The sequence below is a fragment of the Ptychodera flava genome, chromosome 4 (genome assembly GCF_041260155.1).
Source record: "Ptychodera flava strain L36383 chromosome 4, AS_Pfla_20210202, whole genome shotgun sequence".
NCBI lineage: Eukaryota > Metazoa > Hemichordata > Enteropneusta > Ptychoderidae > Ptychodera > Ptychodera flava.
The window spans coordinates 15,522,769-15,540,686 of NC_091931.1; the positions used below are offsets into that span (position 1 = coordinate 15,522,769).

The following is a 17,918-nucleotide window of genomic DNA, read 5'->3' on the forward strand; positions in this document are numbered from 1 at the left end:
CTGACATTCAGTGGAGCTACAAGAGATGGCCCAAAGTACGAATCTTCTTTTCACTTTATATTGTTTAATACTTTTAATGAATTCAATGACAAATAACATCTTCTGAGAGGTGTTTCTTAAGCAAATGAACAATTTGAAAATGGGTGCAAAGATCTTACCAGAGAGCCAACGCCAAGGGTAATCAACATGATGAAGAATAGGACTGCCCAGAGAGGAGAGATTGGTAACCTTGACAACGCTTCTGGGTAAGCGATGAAAGTCAGTCCAATTCCTGCAAGATTCGCGGTAGACGCATGACTAGGAAAACAGTTACTAAAGGGAAGCTGATAAAAATGTGACATTCCAAACTAATACTCGTATAAATCACAAACAAGTATGAAACATCATTTCTAGCCCGAGACAGAGGAAACTTTATATAAGTCTTATGAATCGCAGTTGTCATGTATTTTTCAGGGTCCTTTTTTCTGTTTGTAAAATACAGTTTCTTCTACTACTAAGATCATGGCGAACTTGAAGTGTTGTCGGTTCAATCCGCCAACACAGACTGTGGTTGTGGAATATCTATTGTTTTTGTTGACGACTTGAAATTATTTCTCAGCAGTAACATGCATGTTGTAAACAATGCATTGTTTTCATTTTCATAAACACTAATGGGGATGAGAAGACGAACTTGTTTCCAAGAACAAAAAGAAATGTTGAAAATATAATCAAAAGTTACAGGTTTTGTCATTTAAATACCATTTGTCGAACTAAAATTTCCGACGATAAAATCTTTTCATCTTCTGCTTAAATGATTTAAAGCCAAGGTCACGTTTCAAAGTGACAAAGTGGCATAGTAATACATGCATGATTATCAAAACTTCGCTTTCACGCGATAAAAGTTTCGTAATCAGCATTTCAATGATTTTTGGGATTTTCATGACATTCATAAGGTGGCACTGACGCCCTCTAAGCTTCAGGAAGAAGTGACATACAAACTGCGAATACTTGAGAAAAGAATGTTCAAATACCTGATTCGACGACATCCTTAACTTCCTTTCCGGTCTCGTGTGCCATGAAGCCGAGTACTGAGAAAATGGCAAACCCAGCGAATACGCTTGTGCCGCAATTCATGAGAGGTATAATCGACGCGTCACTGTAAGATGAAGGTCAAAGTTCACCGATGAAGGTATATTTCTCATTTTTGGAAACGCAACGCCTGGAGTGTGTAACTGTTTCCTACATGTATTTAACATGTTTGTGATGGTGCATTTAATGCTGATCATTTGTTTTTTGCGTATTATCGTGGAGAGTGTGTGCGCAGTACTGCACTGTTAATCAATGCAGGTGTTGGAATTGATACAAATAATATTATTGCATCAGCTATCAAGTACGTGTCTTGATGTCTTGCCTAAAACGTAAACATCCGCTCCATCTCACTCAAAGCCGATTTCTGAGACGGGCCAACTTTTGTCTGTTCTGGTTCTGTACCCGGTCTCGTCCTGCTTCGGGTTCAAACCCATTCAGTGCTTGGTAGCGGCTGGTGAGAATATTTTATATATATTTGCACTGGAGAAATTATCAACCCGTCGGCAAATTTCTTAATATAATGATCCGCAGTGCTAGCTGAAACGAAACATTCGAGCGTAATAATTTCCTGTAGCTGGTGACATTTCGAGAGGTGCAGGCATTAAAAATAAATTAGGACATTCTATACATAAGTCTTTACGACAACCTCTCTACGTAGAATTTCACCGAATTCAGTCAAACGACACCCTACTCAAAATCTGTTGTGTACTTTGAGATCTACTATAAGTTTTATCTCTGTTTCTGCCCAATCAATTCCAACCACCTGATCATAAGTTACGAATCTTTAATATGTTAAATACTAGTACTTTTACTCACAGGTAAACGTTGTTGTGGAATTTATTGTAGCTTGCCACAACGTGGAGTCCGCCATTTGCAGCGCTGAGCGAGAAGAAAATCTGTGTCGCAGCATCTTTCCACACCTGAAAAATCAGAAGAAGAAATAAAAAATAATCAGGGTTGTCAGATTATGCTACCAGCCTGGTATCTTCCATATTGATGGATTCATCATATGCAACTGGCAATTTTGCCACAGATATGTTCAGACACGTGTGTGGAGGGACTGTGGTTCAGAGAGTCGCATTACCCCACACTGTTACGGTCATAAAACCAGCGCACGTTGATGGCGCTGTTGTGGGATTCGAAGAGGTTCGATACAGATACTGGGATGTATAAAATCAAGCGCTCTAAATCAAACGCATGACAGGATAGTTTTTCGACAAAAATTAAATATTCATATATTATGTACATAACCTTGGTTAATATGGTGTTTGTATATGTGCGTGTGCACAGGCAAGAAGTGACCAAAACAATGCGGCTATTACCTTAGCATTTCCTAAACGTTCCCACTGTGGCATCATGTAAAATTTGATCCCTTCACTGGCGCCAGGTAGAGTGACTCCTCTTATCAACAAAATTAAGAGTACCAGGTATGGAAATGTGGCGGTGAAATACACGACCTGATAAAAACGGAAAGGGCTAACATTTAGGAACACGTACTCACTGAATCTTGTACGTCATTGCGTCGTCTATCTTAACTTTCACATTCCAATCTCAGGATCGTCCTCAGTGTAATTGTCGCTTTTTACACTAAATCCACGCCAGCACAGCGTTGTTAGCAAAATTGTTGTCATTGTACTAACATTTTACGTCCCCTCTGTTTTCAGTTATAAGACTACTGTTCACGATTTTGAACAGTTTAAAGAAGTATCACCCATTCATTTCACTTCTCTAGTGTACATTATAACCTTAGTATATAAATAATATCGGAATTAACAAGGCCATGCTAGGAATGCAATGGTGCAATGTCAATGTCAAAATTAACAAGACAACGCTCAAAATGGCGTTAATATCGTTGCTTGACGAAACTAATTCTCCCATTTGACTTTAGACGATTTTCAAAGTAGATTGACATGCGAGAAAAAAATTCACAACGATAACTTCGCGCCATAGTTTAAAACAAGCTTAACAGCATACATGTATCGATATCTTCACATCGCCATCATTTCAATCGTCGTCATCATCATTATGTCATAGTCATAATATATCGCATTCGGAACCTTACCTATGATCATACCGTAGCTGTCAATAACCCATCATCATCATCATCGTCGTCGTCGTCGTCATCTTTATCATCATTCTCATCATTATTACCATCATCATTGATGTAGTTTGCCCGCCCTCCCCCCCCCATAAAAACTTTAAAATGTGCTTACTTTGCCGACGGATTTGACTCCTTTGACGAGTGTGAAGAACACGATAACCCATGCCAGTAAGAGGCACAGCGCCAACTTCCAGACGACGGGACCGGTGTCATCTATACCCTTTGATTTCTCAAGAGTGTATATCCTAAGTACGAAATGAATCACAATGTATTCAACCGTGTGCAAACGACCTCAATCGTATGAAAAAAAAAGCGGTCTTGCTATGATATTCAATTTTAATGCAATCATAGTGACCATGTATTTGCAATAGCTTGTGCGATTTCACGAGTTCAACTCGCAAGTTTTGTTGAGCGATTTCCTAAGTTAGTGAATAAGTATGATCCAGTTTATTCAGTTTCGAGTCATTGATCAAATGCATTAAATTTGTTTTTCAGGTGCTTGCGGCATGCAACAATGTTAAGTCTAGACGAAGATATTAAATAATTTATGCAAAAATGTATCAGGGCAAAGATATAGATTAATTCAAACATTTCCGATGTGTTACAGCGCTATCCCTTATACATGGCTTCAAAAAACTTCATTTGATGCAGCAAAATTCAAGACTTAATTCTGACGTCTGAGAGAGGGCGCCAAAGACATAGATAAACGTCGCAAAACTTAGAAACCCAAATATTGCTATAGTAGGATTGGCTTACGAGAAGTACTCATCGCTGGCGCTGGTGACGGTTGCGTTTTCCCCAATGGTGGCATTGACGTCTCTATCGTCATAGCAAGTCTCCGTGTTCCAGTCGTTCATGCACCCGACCCAGGGCAGGCTGGGCAACGCCGTGAACGAGGCGAACGTGAAGTAGACAGCCCAGCACATGACCACGTTGTAGTAGATGGCAACCAGGCTGCTCAGTATCACCATGGCATAACCGATGCCTGAAAGGTACGACAAAAGGCCGTGAGAGTTTAAGCTAGAACGCTCCTCGAATTTGAAAGACTTAAACTTTTGCTTAAAATTTCCTCGAGTAAAATTGCAACCCCTGTCTTTCAACGCCGAGAATAAAAATCGGGGGCTCATCATTGTAACGTTTTGTACTATGAAAACAGATTATCTTAAATTTACCGAGATTTTAAAATGGTCACATTCCTGTGTTAACTCTGTGTGGAAAAATTATAAAATTTTCGATTTAAAAACCAGACCGTTGAAGGCTTTAGTTACATGAGTTTAAAATGGGTCCCAAAAGTGGTAGGCAAAAAGTATCGTAAAAGTTTGAGAGTCTGAAAGCTGTCCGAGAGCCGCTTGCTACCATAAGTATAGTTATGGTCTAAAAACTGTTGGCGACTTGTTTGCCTTTTTGTCAATCAAAATTTATTGTTCTGTCGATCAATCTACTGATTTGCACAATGACAGAGAGTTTGTTGACCACCCAACCAAAACTTGCCGGATTGATATATGTAAATTCATTCAGGAGTATTGATGTCTGATTCAATGATCGGGATGATTTCTGTCTGTCTGTCTGTCTATCTATCTATCTATCTATCTATCTTCGAGAGTATTGATGTCTGATTCAATGATCGGGATGATTTCTGTCTGTCTATCTATCTATCTATCTATCTATCTATCTATCTATCTATCTATCTATCTATCTATCTATCTATCTATCTATCTATCTTGGCTTGAAGAATGGCATCATGGTAGAGTTAAAATGTTTGATAGAATTATTGTACTAGGCTATCTTCAAATGCCGATAGGTTCTCAGTGCGATCACACCCGTTGTCTTGTGGACTCACAGGTTACTACATAATTAGATTCTGAATACATCAAAAGAAACCCAATCAGTCAATCAAAATTCTGGACATGATGGGAGAGGGACAAAGCGAAGGGATTCCCAGGGTATTTCGCTTATTACCACAGGTGGCTACACACTTTGATATTCCATGAAGATCAGGGAACAATAATTTCCGCTTTCACTATACAGTACCTTTAAACAGGGGACAACATTTCCAGACTCCGATACAGCCCTGACTGGCGTACTGCCCTAAAGTCAGCTCCAATAGAAACACTGGCATTCCCACGAAGAAAAGCATAATGACGTATGGTATCAAGAACGCCCCTGGAAAGAAGAAAGCAGAGAGATGTGAATTTTAATTTCAACTTTTTCATTTCATCAGAGAATAGGCTAAGTTCTGGCATTCAATCTGACACTCCGAACAATATGAGGAAGTCATATCATGACTCCGAACTTGTTTCTGTGTGAAAACTTTCAAAAAATACTAGATATTCTATCTATCCCAATTTTTCTAAAAACTATTGGCCATTTTTCCTTTCTTTTTCGCCAAAGAAATAGTAGATGCACACTTTATGATGAGACGCCATTTTAATAGGTATTAGATCGGAGACATTGTCGGGCGCACGGAGTCGATCAAACGGGCACTTCTGCCGTATCATCAGGTAGAGCGCCACCATCGATGACATCAAGATGTACGTGTGATTTTTGATCGACTTAGACTTGCCCACAAGTCGCTTTGCAACTGTCTATAACTTTCCGGGTGTAAGCTTTCATTTTTTATCTTGCTCGAATATACGCGTTTGTTGCTGGCTCACCAAGAGCGATCACTTCAACAACGCGACAGAGGTTGATTAACTTTTTATTCCTTCAATTAACCATGTTATGATATCAATAAACCCGGAGATTTGGGGGCAAGTCTATAATCAATGGGGCAATGAATGCATTCTCAGCTGTCCAAGGTGTCTATATTAACAAAATGTCAGCACGAGTAATACTCGTTATGTTACAAGCGCAATGGCGCTAGCGTTTGGGATATCCGATGAAAAAATTCTCGGAGCTTTTCAAAACAAACCGTGAAACGATCCCCGTGATTCGATTTCCAATATCCAGCAGAGAGACATCAAATGTGAAGTTATGACCCAAATCGGGGACCAATGAAATGCCGAGATCGCCGAGAAATTTTAAGCGAAATTTGAAAAAAAAATAGTATGAAAATTATGAATGGTGGCGTGATGTCGAGAACTAAAACACCAGAAACCTAATAAAAAGGATCTAAAACTATACGTAACAGCTGTTAACTCTCGAAATAATTATGTCATTATCCGTGTACCTAAACACGTCTGTAACTACTCGCATTAAAATTCTAAATGTCAGGAGGCAAAACACATGTCCATGCAATTTGAAAAAGTGATTTAAAGCCCTGGCGCATTTTTCTTCCCATAGATATTTTCCAATTTGACTTTCACTTCAGTCACTTGCAACATAACTCGTGTCAGTGTTAACAGGTCCCCCTGTACGTTGAGCTGGTAGTGCAATTCTAACTGGTATTTCAACAGGGCCACCATGCGGAATTCTGCGATTTTACTGCATGAGAACTGCCTACAACAGAACAATTTATTGCAATGTTGGTCACTTCGTAGGCAGACAATTTCTAGGTGTTGTATATGTGCGGCCATAATCTTGGATGAACCCAAAGATATTGTTAGATTCGAATTTCGACTGGTTCTTACAAGTGCGATACCAAGCGACACACTCTCAAAAACTTGCTTTAACCCATTCCCTTTCGAAATCAGGGATAAAAATTGGGGGTTACAGTGCAAAAGTTGACATACAGGGGTGCAAAATTTGACATACAGGGAAACAAATCACCGACGCTTGAAATTCAAAATGGCCGCTATCCCTGCCCGAACTTAACTAGAAAAAGATAAATTTTGATTTTCACAAAAATAAGCAGGTACAAACTTTATTTACTCTGCGCTTTAAAATGAGTCCCGCCCAACAAGTGGTAGACCTAAAAAGCGCTGAAAGAGTTTGAGAGTCCGAATGTCTATCCCCTAGACGCATTTTACCTCAATAAATACAATAACATACATGTAACGTTTAATTGGACATAAAATATTTAAAATACGGTGAAACGTCGCCGTTATAGGGCCTTTAAAGCTCTGTTTGCTGTTACATGTACCATAAATGCAACTTCAATTTCTGTTATGTTCTGTTTATCAAACACAGTTTCTGGTTCTACTGCCAACATCGCATAAAATGCCTCCATTTTTATTAGTTGTTATCACCTGTATGGGTCCATTGTCCAATGGTATTGTTGACGAGTGAATTTAAGTCCGGACTAGAATTTATTTGTAAACAATAACTTGGCAAATAGTAAGCAATATTTACAGTGCTTTGTTTCTTGTTTTTGAGAGGAGAACGGAGAACAAACACTAAGAAGAAACCGTCAGAAGTTGCAGTTTTCCCTTTTGAAAGTACGATTTTTCTGAGATGATGTCACTGTGGACAATACGCGAGCAACTGAGCGAATCCGTGAATTCAAACACGACATACACGCACGCACGGACACTATCGATATGATCTTCCGTCCACGTGCGCGTTCAAACGAGAGCTCTCCCTGTGTACATTCCATCGTTATTTCAGTTCATTGTTCGATGAGTTATGTCGTTGCAACGATATACAGCCAGCCTTCTCCTCGCAGTTACATTAACACCATAAAAGAACAGCAAACTCCTCCCTTTAGTATTTAGTTTCTGTTTTTCAGTCTTCCTATTAAAGCCCACCGGCTGTATCTTTTGGCATTATTTTTATGATTTTCCTTTCAAGCTAAAATACGTTTGTGAGAATGTACTAACTTAGGTGTGTGTATACACTTATTATTAACTCCACTCTGGGACTGTGTATGCAATTTTGAACAAGATAAAGACTACACTGCGATCAAATATTTGCCCAAACATCCAATCGCAGCACCATGCGGGAAAGCAAAAACCTTGGATACTGTGCATATATGCACCGAACTCTTCACAAAAACTGCAGTGTAGTCCAATGTAATGCATAGGGATGAATGTTTTCAACTGCGACATTGTATGTTCTGTTTCCTTTGTAATATTACCAAATTTGAAAATGGCGGGATATCAAAATGACCGCTAAAATTTGAATTTACTTGTCAAATGTGTCACAAACTAATGGTTTCCTAATGAATTAAAAGCCCATATCCCTTCAGACGGTAGAATTCAGAGAAAACCAGGAGAGAATAGGAAGACATTTTTAGGTCAACAAATTTCAAGAGTTACAGCTAGTGGGGCTTTAAGGCAAAGGCGAACAACAGGGACCGAGACGTTTGAAAGTCTAAATCCTGAAGAGATGCGGCAAGCATTGTTCGAGGTGAGGACACAGAAATGCGGTCTTCAAAGTGAAGGACAAACGTCAAAGTTGAAACAATTGTTTACAAACAAAAAGCTCGAACAAGGGGCTCTATAAGTGCTGGATAGCGGGAACCTTCGGGAGGAAAGCCATCTATATATAGATATTTGCACAGTATTATGAGCAAGTATATATTATCACAGACAAGGAGAATGTGATATGATCTGACTGAACCGAACTTAATGTCAAGCAGCGGAAGAATCGATTACAAGTCAGTGATCATACCCCGTACACAATAGGCTGACAAAGAAGGTCCTGGAGGAAATATTGATCGACAATTCATAAATCAAATAGCAATGTCAGATTTTATTGTGACGGAAGCCCAATATATCAAGGGGCACTTTGAATTTTGGCCTGGTCCCCTAAAAATCTCTCCCAGCAAGACTGCTCGCATTTACTTCTCTTGTCCTTCACACAAAGAAGATACATTATCTGTTCTGGCTGAATACACAGGGATACAAGTACTTGATTGTTCTGAAAGCGTATGCACCACTGTAGACATTTCGCGACAGCGCAGTTCAGGGCTTTGTAGGCTATAAATTGATGCTCTTCTGTTTCCATTACTAGTAAATACCTTGTAGAAATCAACAGTGTACTGGAGGAATGTTGACCACGAACAATGCGAGTGTCAGACGACCGCCCCCCCCCCCCTCCGTAAGAAAATGAAGTTTTGCAGATTCTGAAGGTATCAGTATTATCTAACAAGCTTGGAGATGGGCCATTACATCCTTGAAGGAGCGGAAGCGTGGTATCGTCGTGCGGTTGGTGTCAGACGGTCATTGATTGACGTGGCGTGGTCTAAATCTGTTTTGATCCTGTCCTCAGGATTCTTAGATTTGTACTTGAAAAGTTCAGCGTAACATAATATGCTGCAAAATGAGGTCAAATTAAGAGGGCGCCACAACCCTCAGGCAAAAACAAACCAGCAAAGTGAGGGACATGTCACACGGTACACCCGACACCCCTCCCTTGAAATGGTATATGCTACGCTTTTAATACCAGAAAGGAACATGAGTCGTTCACATAATCTAAGGTCGTCTAAGGTCACTTTAGGCCCAAAACCTTGACATGTCCGATTGCGGATCAATTACGAGAGGGCGGATATTTGTGATACGTAACGGGCGTCGGCTGAGTGATACCATTTGATCTTGTTGTGGTTGGTTTGTGGTTGCGACCGTTGCGCGGATTAGGGGCTCCGCAGAGCGAGACTGCTCTGATTAATAGAACACTCAACGAGGGTGATCTTTTATGTACATTCACTTTTTAAGGAGCAGCTGTCACAAAGAACGCATACATCGATCACGCACGTCAACATCAGCGACGCATCATCGGGGGTAGTTTAACTAAATAGCTCTTCCCAATTAAAACCGGTCCCCGGATGAGCAGAGATCTGTGTCTTTTGTCGCATGTGTAATAGTGGCTCATTTAACACAAAAAGGCCGTGTAAATACTGCCCAGTCATGTACAAAGACATATCCTCGCCAGATGTTTGCTTAGCTCCAAGCGGTCCCTTTCACAAGTTTGTAGGTTTGTTAAAAGTTCGGGTCGCAAGGGTCAAAGGTGGCACTTCCCGGCAGCTCATGACAACTCGCGATGAAATAAACACACTTTCAGCGTACATGCAATGGGAGTGTAAACAGGCGCCATGATATATTTCTCAAGATTGATTTCTACCTCACCCTTTTATTGCAAAACATTAGAACAAGAAATTTAGGAATTCGTCTGCTCAAAGAAAATCAATGAGATGTGCCCAGTCAACCGTAACATTATGTGACACTTGCGAGAGTAGATAAAGATATCGTCGGTCGATAACAATATTTATTGGCATTTTCAGGATGCTATGAAACCAGCCACCAGAATGTCACAATGGTCGACTACCAACCTACACACATTTAAGGGACTGGTAGTTTCTTCGGCCTGGGGGGCCGGTGGATTCATGGGGGGTCCCCCTGTTTTTGACTTTGGTGATAGGGGGGTCACCATGTTTTTGAAATGCCCAATAGGGGGGTCAGTGTGTTTTTGAATTTCGACACAGGCTCATCATTGCCTAAAATGCATCGTGCCAGCCACAAATTTCATCCAGTTGCATTTTTCGGCGCGCCCTTTGGGCGCGTAACTTTAATAATCAGACATTTTTTTTCAGCAGGCCCAACTTTAACATATCAGGCATACATATATCAGAGATATATGTATGTTCAATATTTTTCAGCATGCTCTTCGAGCGCATTACTTTAATATATCAGACATTTTTCAGCACACCCTTGCTGTGCATTACTTTAATATACAGGACATATATATCAGAGATATCAGGATGTTTAATATTTTTCTCTGCGCCCTTCGAGCGCCATACTTTAATAAATCAGAGATATACGCCAGAGATATCTTGATGTTTGCTAAGTGAAAGTGTACTATTATGAAATCTGCATTTCATATGAAAAGCATGACAAATTTCTGATACTTTTCTGTTCTCTCTATGAGAATTCAGTATGAGAAAGCAACATGCACAAATATCAATGTTACAAGAAATGGTCATCTCAGACTCTGCACACATCCGAGATTTGGCTAAAATGCCTCTCTATGGTTCCTCAGGAGATTTAATTGGATGGCTGGCAAGTCTTAACACCCATCAAAGTTTTTGATTTACTGCTTTTTCCTGTTTGATATTAATGATTGACATCCATTTCTGTACAACAGTTCAGGACATCTGGTTAAGCATAGAAAGTGTAAAATACATTCACAGCTCATTCAAAATGTACTGTCTTCAAACTTTAAGATTGACACTTTGAAATTCCTATCTTACAACTGACATGTCAACAATTTCATTAAAACACAGAATGACTGTTAAAATATAAATGTATGTAAAATATATAATATATATATATATATATAATATATATATATATATATATATATATATATATATATATATATATATATATATATATATATATTACAGTATTTATATTATTACATATTACAGTTGTCGCGTGCGGGGGGGGTCACCCTGTTTTCAAAATTTGGAATAGGGGGGTCAGCCACTTTTTGACGTCGGCAAAAAATAATCCACCCCCCTCCCCCCAGGCCGAAGAAACTGACCAGTCCCTAATTTGTAATTAGTTTGACCCTGTTGATCACAAGGTTACAGTATGAATGGCTCTATATGAGGGAGGCTGAGGTGAAGGGATTGATGCCTGTTTACGTTTCAGAGTGAAGAGAACACGAACTTACACACCCTGACCCTAATCCTATCAGCATTACACATAAAACAACTTCTGTATCGCTCCCGTGATCCTCGCTTTTGCATCTCCGTGTCATTTTTCTACGCTGAAAGAATATCCAGGCGCCATCACCGAGCGGGCAGATCAATGCTGCGTTTCAATTTTCCAGCACATAGCTTTATCTTCTGCCTGGCAGGCACCTGATAAGATAGCTCGAGTTTTCATTGTTATTGCCGGGCATGCGCGTTGATCGTCAGGATTGTAGGAAGCCTATTTCATCATGTCGGATATTACGTTGCGGAGGAAAGAGCCACCTGTTCATCTTAATCTTTATTTTCCCTAATATTGCCATGGAGTAATCTGTTTGATGATTTAAACACTAAATTTATTACCCAATGCATTTGGTTTAAGAGAAAGGGACAGTAAAACTCGTTAGCATTTGATTGTCAAATTTGACATAAGGCTGTGAGCGTTGCTCATATACGTCAGAGTGAAACGTGAATATTTTCACAAGTTTGAACGGGTAATTTCATTGAGATCATGTTGACACGATCGTCTTTTCCCCTCCATAGAGTACTTTGAACTGTCTCTGAAACAGAACTGTCTTGGCAAATAGTCAATATGCACTGCTCACGAGGTTTGCAAAGTAATGCAAACTTCTAGTTTAAAAACTATTACAATTCGGTAAATTTAAGGGTATAATGACATTACAATAACAAGATTCATCGGAAAGGACACTTTTCTTCGCGCGTACGGCAACAATTTTGGAACTAGGACACGCGCACGCGCAGAAGCAATTATCCGAGCAAAGGTCATCTGAATCAAATGCAAAAGAAATCCCCGGGAAGAAATCATTTCGCTGGGCAAACTACAGTAGCTACCTGGACGCAAATCGCAGGAGAACCGTTGTTTAAATACCCTAGCAAGATAGCAATACAAAGCAGAAAAAGACTGCGTATGAACGCTCACCTCCTCCATTGCTGAAACACAGATAAGGAAATCGCCAGAGGTTTCCAAGGCCGACGGCGTAACCTAGACAAGAGAGAATGAACTCGGCCTTGCGAGACCAGTTTCCCCTTTCAACGTTTTCATCTTCCGTCTCACCCTCAGCTTGCCCTCGTTCACGCAGTTCGATGTCCTGCTTGGTTTTGAGTTCATCCTGCTTGGTTTTGAGTTCATCCTTCTGAAATAACAAACGGAGAAAATAATTCAATTAGCTTTACACATAATATCTATCTATCACATGTGGTACTTTTGTCAGAGGTTTTAATTAAGCTTATCTAACAAAAATGGGTACAGAAATGCAGAGTTAGCCAGACAACACCACTGAACAATGTTATCTCATTCCATGACCCTCTCACAGATAACTTTTCTAAAAATGGGATATTGCAAGTTGGAATGGAGATTAGGGAGGAACGACTAAAAATAACTGTGGGGCATCAAAAAGATAAAACGTATAGAGTAAACATTACATTCAAAGGTTTCATCTGGCAGTGGAAATATAACTGAAAGTATATAGGTAAAATGCGCTTCGAGAGCATATATTTGGACTCTCAAACTTTTACAATATTCTTTTGACCTACCACTTGTGGGGTTTTTATTTGTGAAAATAGGGAATTTCATTTCCCCTAGAGAGATAACACAGAGATGACGGCCATTTTGAATTTCAAATATCGGTAAATTTTGGGTAAGTTGTTTCTCTAGTGCCGAAAATTTGCACGGTGAGCTCTGATTTTTATTCTGATTTTGGACGTTTTCTTGGGGAAAGTTTCAGCAAAAGTTTAAGTCTTTCATTTTCGAGGCTCGAACTACCTTAAATTTCAGCTTTGTTCGATCGCAATGCTGAGATTGTGTGTAGCATAGAAGCATTCAAAAGTCTCTTTGTGAGATCAAGATACACAGTATGTCGGTGTCACCTTATCGCCTGAACATCACTGCAGCATGTCAAGTAATCGTAGCAACGGGAAACAACAACGACAAAGGCTGGCTGATAAACGGTAGCAGATAAAACTGGCAGCTATCGAGTTAGCGCAAAGAAAGGTGAGAGTGTACGCGGAAAATAACAGAATATCACGTGATCCAATGACGTATGGTTTTGTGAAACTGAATACATCGGAGATATTTGCATAATGTTTAGTTATAAATGCCTCAGTTTGACACCAATTAAAATATTTCACTATAATTTTATCATCATAATTGGATTTTTTCATTGTTCCAAAATGGGAAAGACTAATTACACAAGCTACAATTAACTATAATGATAAGCAATTAATAACAGATCTTTGGGCATGCTTAGCTGTCTCTTATCCAGAGCAAATTAGAATGCTCTGTGAGGCAAAAATGCTCTATTTCGTTTGTATCGGGTGTCGGTCATATAAACCGTTGCAGAGTCCTTGTACACCACACTTAAAAATAAGAGGACAACAGGGTCACCGAAAAAAATCTGTGATTTGAAAAATGTTATAAACATCCGCAATATCGGCACAGCCTTTGTTTATCGTGTATTTCTGTGAGACTTAAAAAATGGGGATGCAATTAAATCTCATGTTTCAGTGACAGTATATTTTCATACATCAATTAAGCGTACCGTACAAACTTTCATTCTTGTAGTCCACGTGGATAAAACCACAGCATATGCGACACAGATAACTGTTGCAAAATAGTAAGAAAATCATCGCCGCAATTATTGATGAATTCTGCTTGTAATGGCTTGAAATTGAACATATGTAATTGACTTTCACTTGTCAATTTCTAAAGAATGTCCATTGGCAGAGCCATATATGTGGCTCTCTGTTTTGCGAACTCTCTATTCGATCATTGCAGCGAAAGAAGCTTTTTAAGCAAATTATCGCATGCATAAGACGTCACACTTTAACAGGGTTGAGATGTAAGAAAACTTTCTTGAACAAGCTCCGATATTCAATGAGAAAGCCTTTCTTATCGTCATTATTACTGAATAGCTATTCATTGCTCGTGGTATCAGATTATTTTGGGAGGCCTGGTGCATGTGTACGTATGTAGATTAACCCGATGTTTGACAAGAAACAGAAAGCATTGGCAAGCAGACATTATTTTGGTGATCTCGTGGGAATGTGGACAAAGTCTATATGAGTAAAAATACGCCAGTGTTAGGTAAAGTTGGACGGATGTAAAGTCATCAACATGTCTAGTAGACAGTCGGGTCTGTGTATATACACTATAGCAGCCTAACCATTGTCTAAAGCTGTTACTTTCGGACCAACCAACACAACAAATGAATAGTCACTGCGACAATTCAAAGGAAGTGTGTGTAGTGGTCATGTGGATCACGTGACTGGTGCATCTGAAAATCGGTATACATAATCCACAAACTGTTTCTCGTTACGGGACTTTGCCGCCACTACCGCTTTCCTGTGTAAATATCCCCTGGTTTCACGTTGCTACTGTTGTTTGTGTACACGCCTTAGGACGGAGTGTCCAGCGCTGCTGCCCAGGGTTCACCGTCAGCCTCGATTAGCACGTGCGTCCGATGTTAATGACAGGCGGCTGGCAGATAACGGTACCAGACTGCAGCATTAAGCGTTTGACAGTCATCGCCATTTATAATAAATAATCGGAACATTAATCTATGCTTCCGACGCTAAGTGGCTTCCATCTCACGAAAATGAGAACTGGATATTGAAAGAGAATCTGGATGGATAAATGGAATAAATGAAAGATGCTGGCCAGTGATAAACGAGAATATGTAATTACGTCGGCTTTAGAGCTAATATGTACTTCATTTCATGATTAAATGAAATTATTTATGTACGTACGTATAGTTTGTGTATATGTGTGTGTTTGTGTGTATGTTAAATATATATATATATATATATATATATATATATATATATATACAAATATATATTATATATATATATATATATATATATATATATATATATATATATATATATATATATATTGTATAATCCATTAGACTTTTCCTTGATGTTTGCATCTGTGAATTAAAAAGAAGTTAATGGGCCTGGAGTTTCATATTTCATTTATATGGAAAATGATATGCTATCTATTACTGTGATTAGCGCCCTTCGCCCATGGGTATTGGGCAAAATCTGTATAACTGAGCCGATAAATCATACGTTATATTTTGAAGCTGAGCCGATTAACAGGTAACGGCTGCAACTAGACCCGCCACTGTGAATCCGCAATTTGTGAAGCTGAACTGGTCCTTTAAAAAAACGACACAGCATGTGTCAATGAAGTTTGGGCCGTACGTGTTGGAGACGAGCCAATTACCGTAATGAAAGCGCACAAAGGATGACGCAAGGCGTGCATATGCACGCTGCAGTTCCGGACATGAGCGTGTGTTGTATGAATCCTTTGAAGATGTTCACCTCTAGTTATTTATAGCTAGTCCTGTTAAATCAATCGTGAACCTGTACGCCAAAAACAGATGATGGAGTCCACGCTACCTATTAGCAGCGCACACACACAATACAAACCTGTAACTTTCACCTACATAGGTTCCCGGGCCAGTAACGTATGGCCGCAAGATACGTATAAGCAGACACTTTCAAAACCATTACCCATGGTCCGTTCAGAGTGCAGGATTCCACACTCTTCAAGTCCCCGGGGACGGATCCCTCTAAACACTAGAGAAGTTGTTATAACAAACAGCTTACCACAGAAAGTAGAGGTTGTGCCATCATGCAATAAACAACGCACTTTGCTCAAATGTTTATGAGTTCCTCTTGAGACATTTCGCTCGCGCCGCTCGTCATCGACTGAATATTGCCCTGGAGAGAATCGCTTGAGCGCAGTGCGCAGTCTCCGAATACTATGGTACTACTGTCTGTTTACCTGGGTATGCAAAACGGAAGCAATATAATTACAAGCTGGGATGTTTTGAACCAACGGGATAAAAGTGGCATGGCCTTCGCGCTGCCGAGACAGACAAACGAACAGATTTGTTTCGGGTACGTATGCACCAAGGCTAGAATCAGCAGGGAAGTATTATTCTGGCCAAAAGAGCGACTCCACACAAACCCAAATATCTTGTGTGAGGCAAACAACACGGACCGGATATAATCAAAAGGTCGTATTGACATTTATGTCAAATCGTTAGTGCTGAATTGCAAAGAAGTCAAAGCTGTCATGTCGGACAATATTGAAACATACTTTTGGAAATGACCTTTTACGATATGTGATATTTTGTGTAACAGACATTCCTTTTATCTAATCAAAGCAAACACACAGACAAGCAGACACATACACATATGTATGTATGTATATATATATGGGGAACATCTTCAAAGGATTCATACAACACACGCTATATATATATATATATATATATATATATATATATATATATATATATATATATATATATAAACTGATTTATACACTGATTATCCTATATATTTCTCTGTGTGTCTGATATATTTTTTCTGTCTGTCTGAAGATTGTGGGACGCGTACGCATGAAACTTAATTAAAAATATTATCACTTTGTACTTCAAATAATGTGATATATATATATATATATATATATATATATATATATATATATATATATATATATATATATATATATATATATATATATATATATATATATATATATTTGCAAGTCTGATGGCATCATTCAGCTGTAGCGTACTGTGTACATTCGTCTGTGACTATCGGTGATATACATTTTACAATGTGTTCGTACCTGATCATTAAGGTAGAGTGCGTCTCGGGGGCACATATTTTGGCTCTCAATTTTTTTCAGTGCATTTCTGGTATACCACTTGTGGGGATCATTTTACAGCTCTTGGTGTAATAAGATTTTACCATCTTAGCATTTTGAAAATAGAATATTATATTTTCCCCATAGAGTTAACACAGGAATGGCGGCCATTTTGAATTTCAAATATCTGTAAATGTGAGGTAATTTCTTTCTCTAGTACCAAACTTTACACACTGACTCCTGTTTTTTATTTTTGATTTGATAAATTTCTTGAAAGTTTCATTGAGGGAAGTTTTAGCAAAAGTTTTAAGTCATTCACTTTCGAGGCGCATACTACCTTAACAGGAGATTCCGACAGAGATCTTTCGTAACCAGGAAAGAGTCGACCTTGCTCGCGCCAATGAGAAGGTTAGGCCCAGCGTATCCACCTCCTTGGCGCTTATATCATCAATCGCTTGCTATCAGGTGACTAGCTTGTTTACGTTCGGTTAGCCGGCATTTACGACCGCTGGCTGGGAAGTTTATTGACGTGCAACAACACTGGGCATGGA

The 17,918-nt window shown here is 39.2% G+C and overlaps 1 protein-coding gene across 4 annotated transcripts in view; it reads right to left on the minus strand.

Moving 5' to 3' along the window:
• The window catches only part of LOC139130991 (sodium- and chloride-dependent glycine transporter 2-like), a 31,271-nt gene that overhangs the window by 9,028 nt on the left and 4,325 nt on the right, over positions 1-17,918 (minus strand). Inside the window, exons 1-9 of one of the 4 annotated variants that reach the window (XM_070696879.1) lie at positions 16,317-16,481; positions 12,622-12,814; positions 5,201-5,332; positions 3,926-4,154; positions 3,282-3,414; positions 2,391-2,525; positions 1,885-1,988; positions 1,011-1,135; positions 159-271 (exon numbers count right to left, since the gene is read on the minus strand). In XM_070696879.1, coding sequence (XP_070552980.1) covers positions 159-271; positions 1,011-1,135; positions 1,885-1,988; positions 2,391-2,525; positions 3,282-3,414; positions 3,926-4,154; positions 5,201-5,332; positions 12,622-12,814; positions 16,317-16,343 — 1,191 coding nt within the window. In that variant the 5' untranslated portion in view covers positions 16,344-16,481. Of the gene's footprint in view, positions 1-158; positions 272-1,010; positions 1,136-1,884; positions 1,989-2,390; positions 2,526-3,281; positions 3,415-3,925; positions 4,155-5,200; positions 5,333-12,621; positions 12,836-16,316; positions 16,482-17,918 lie in introns of those variants that run through there. The other 3 variants (XM_070696877.1, XM_070696876.1, XM_070696878.1) reach the window with 3 other exon arrangements.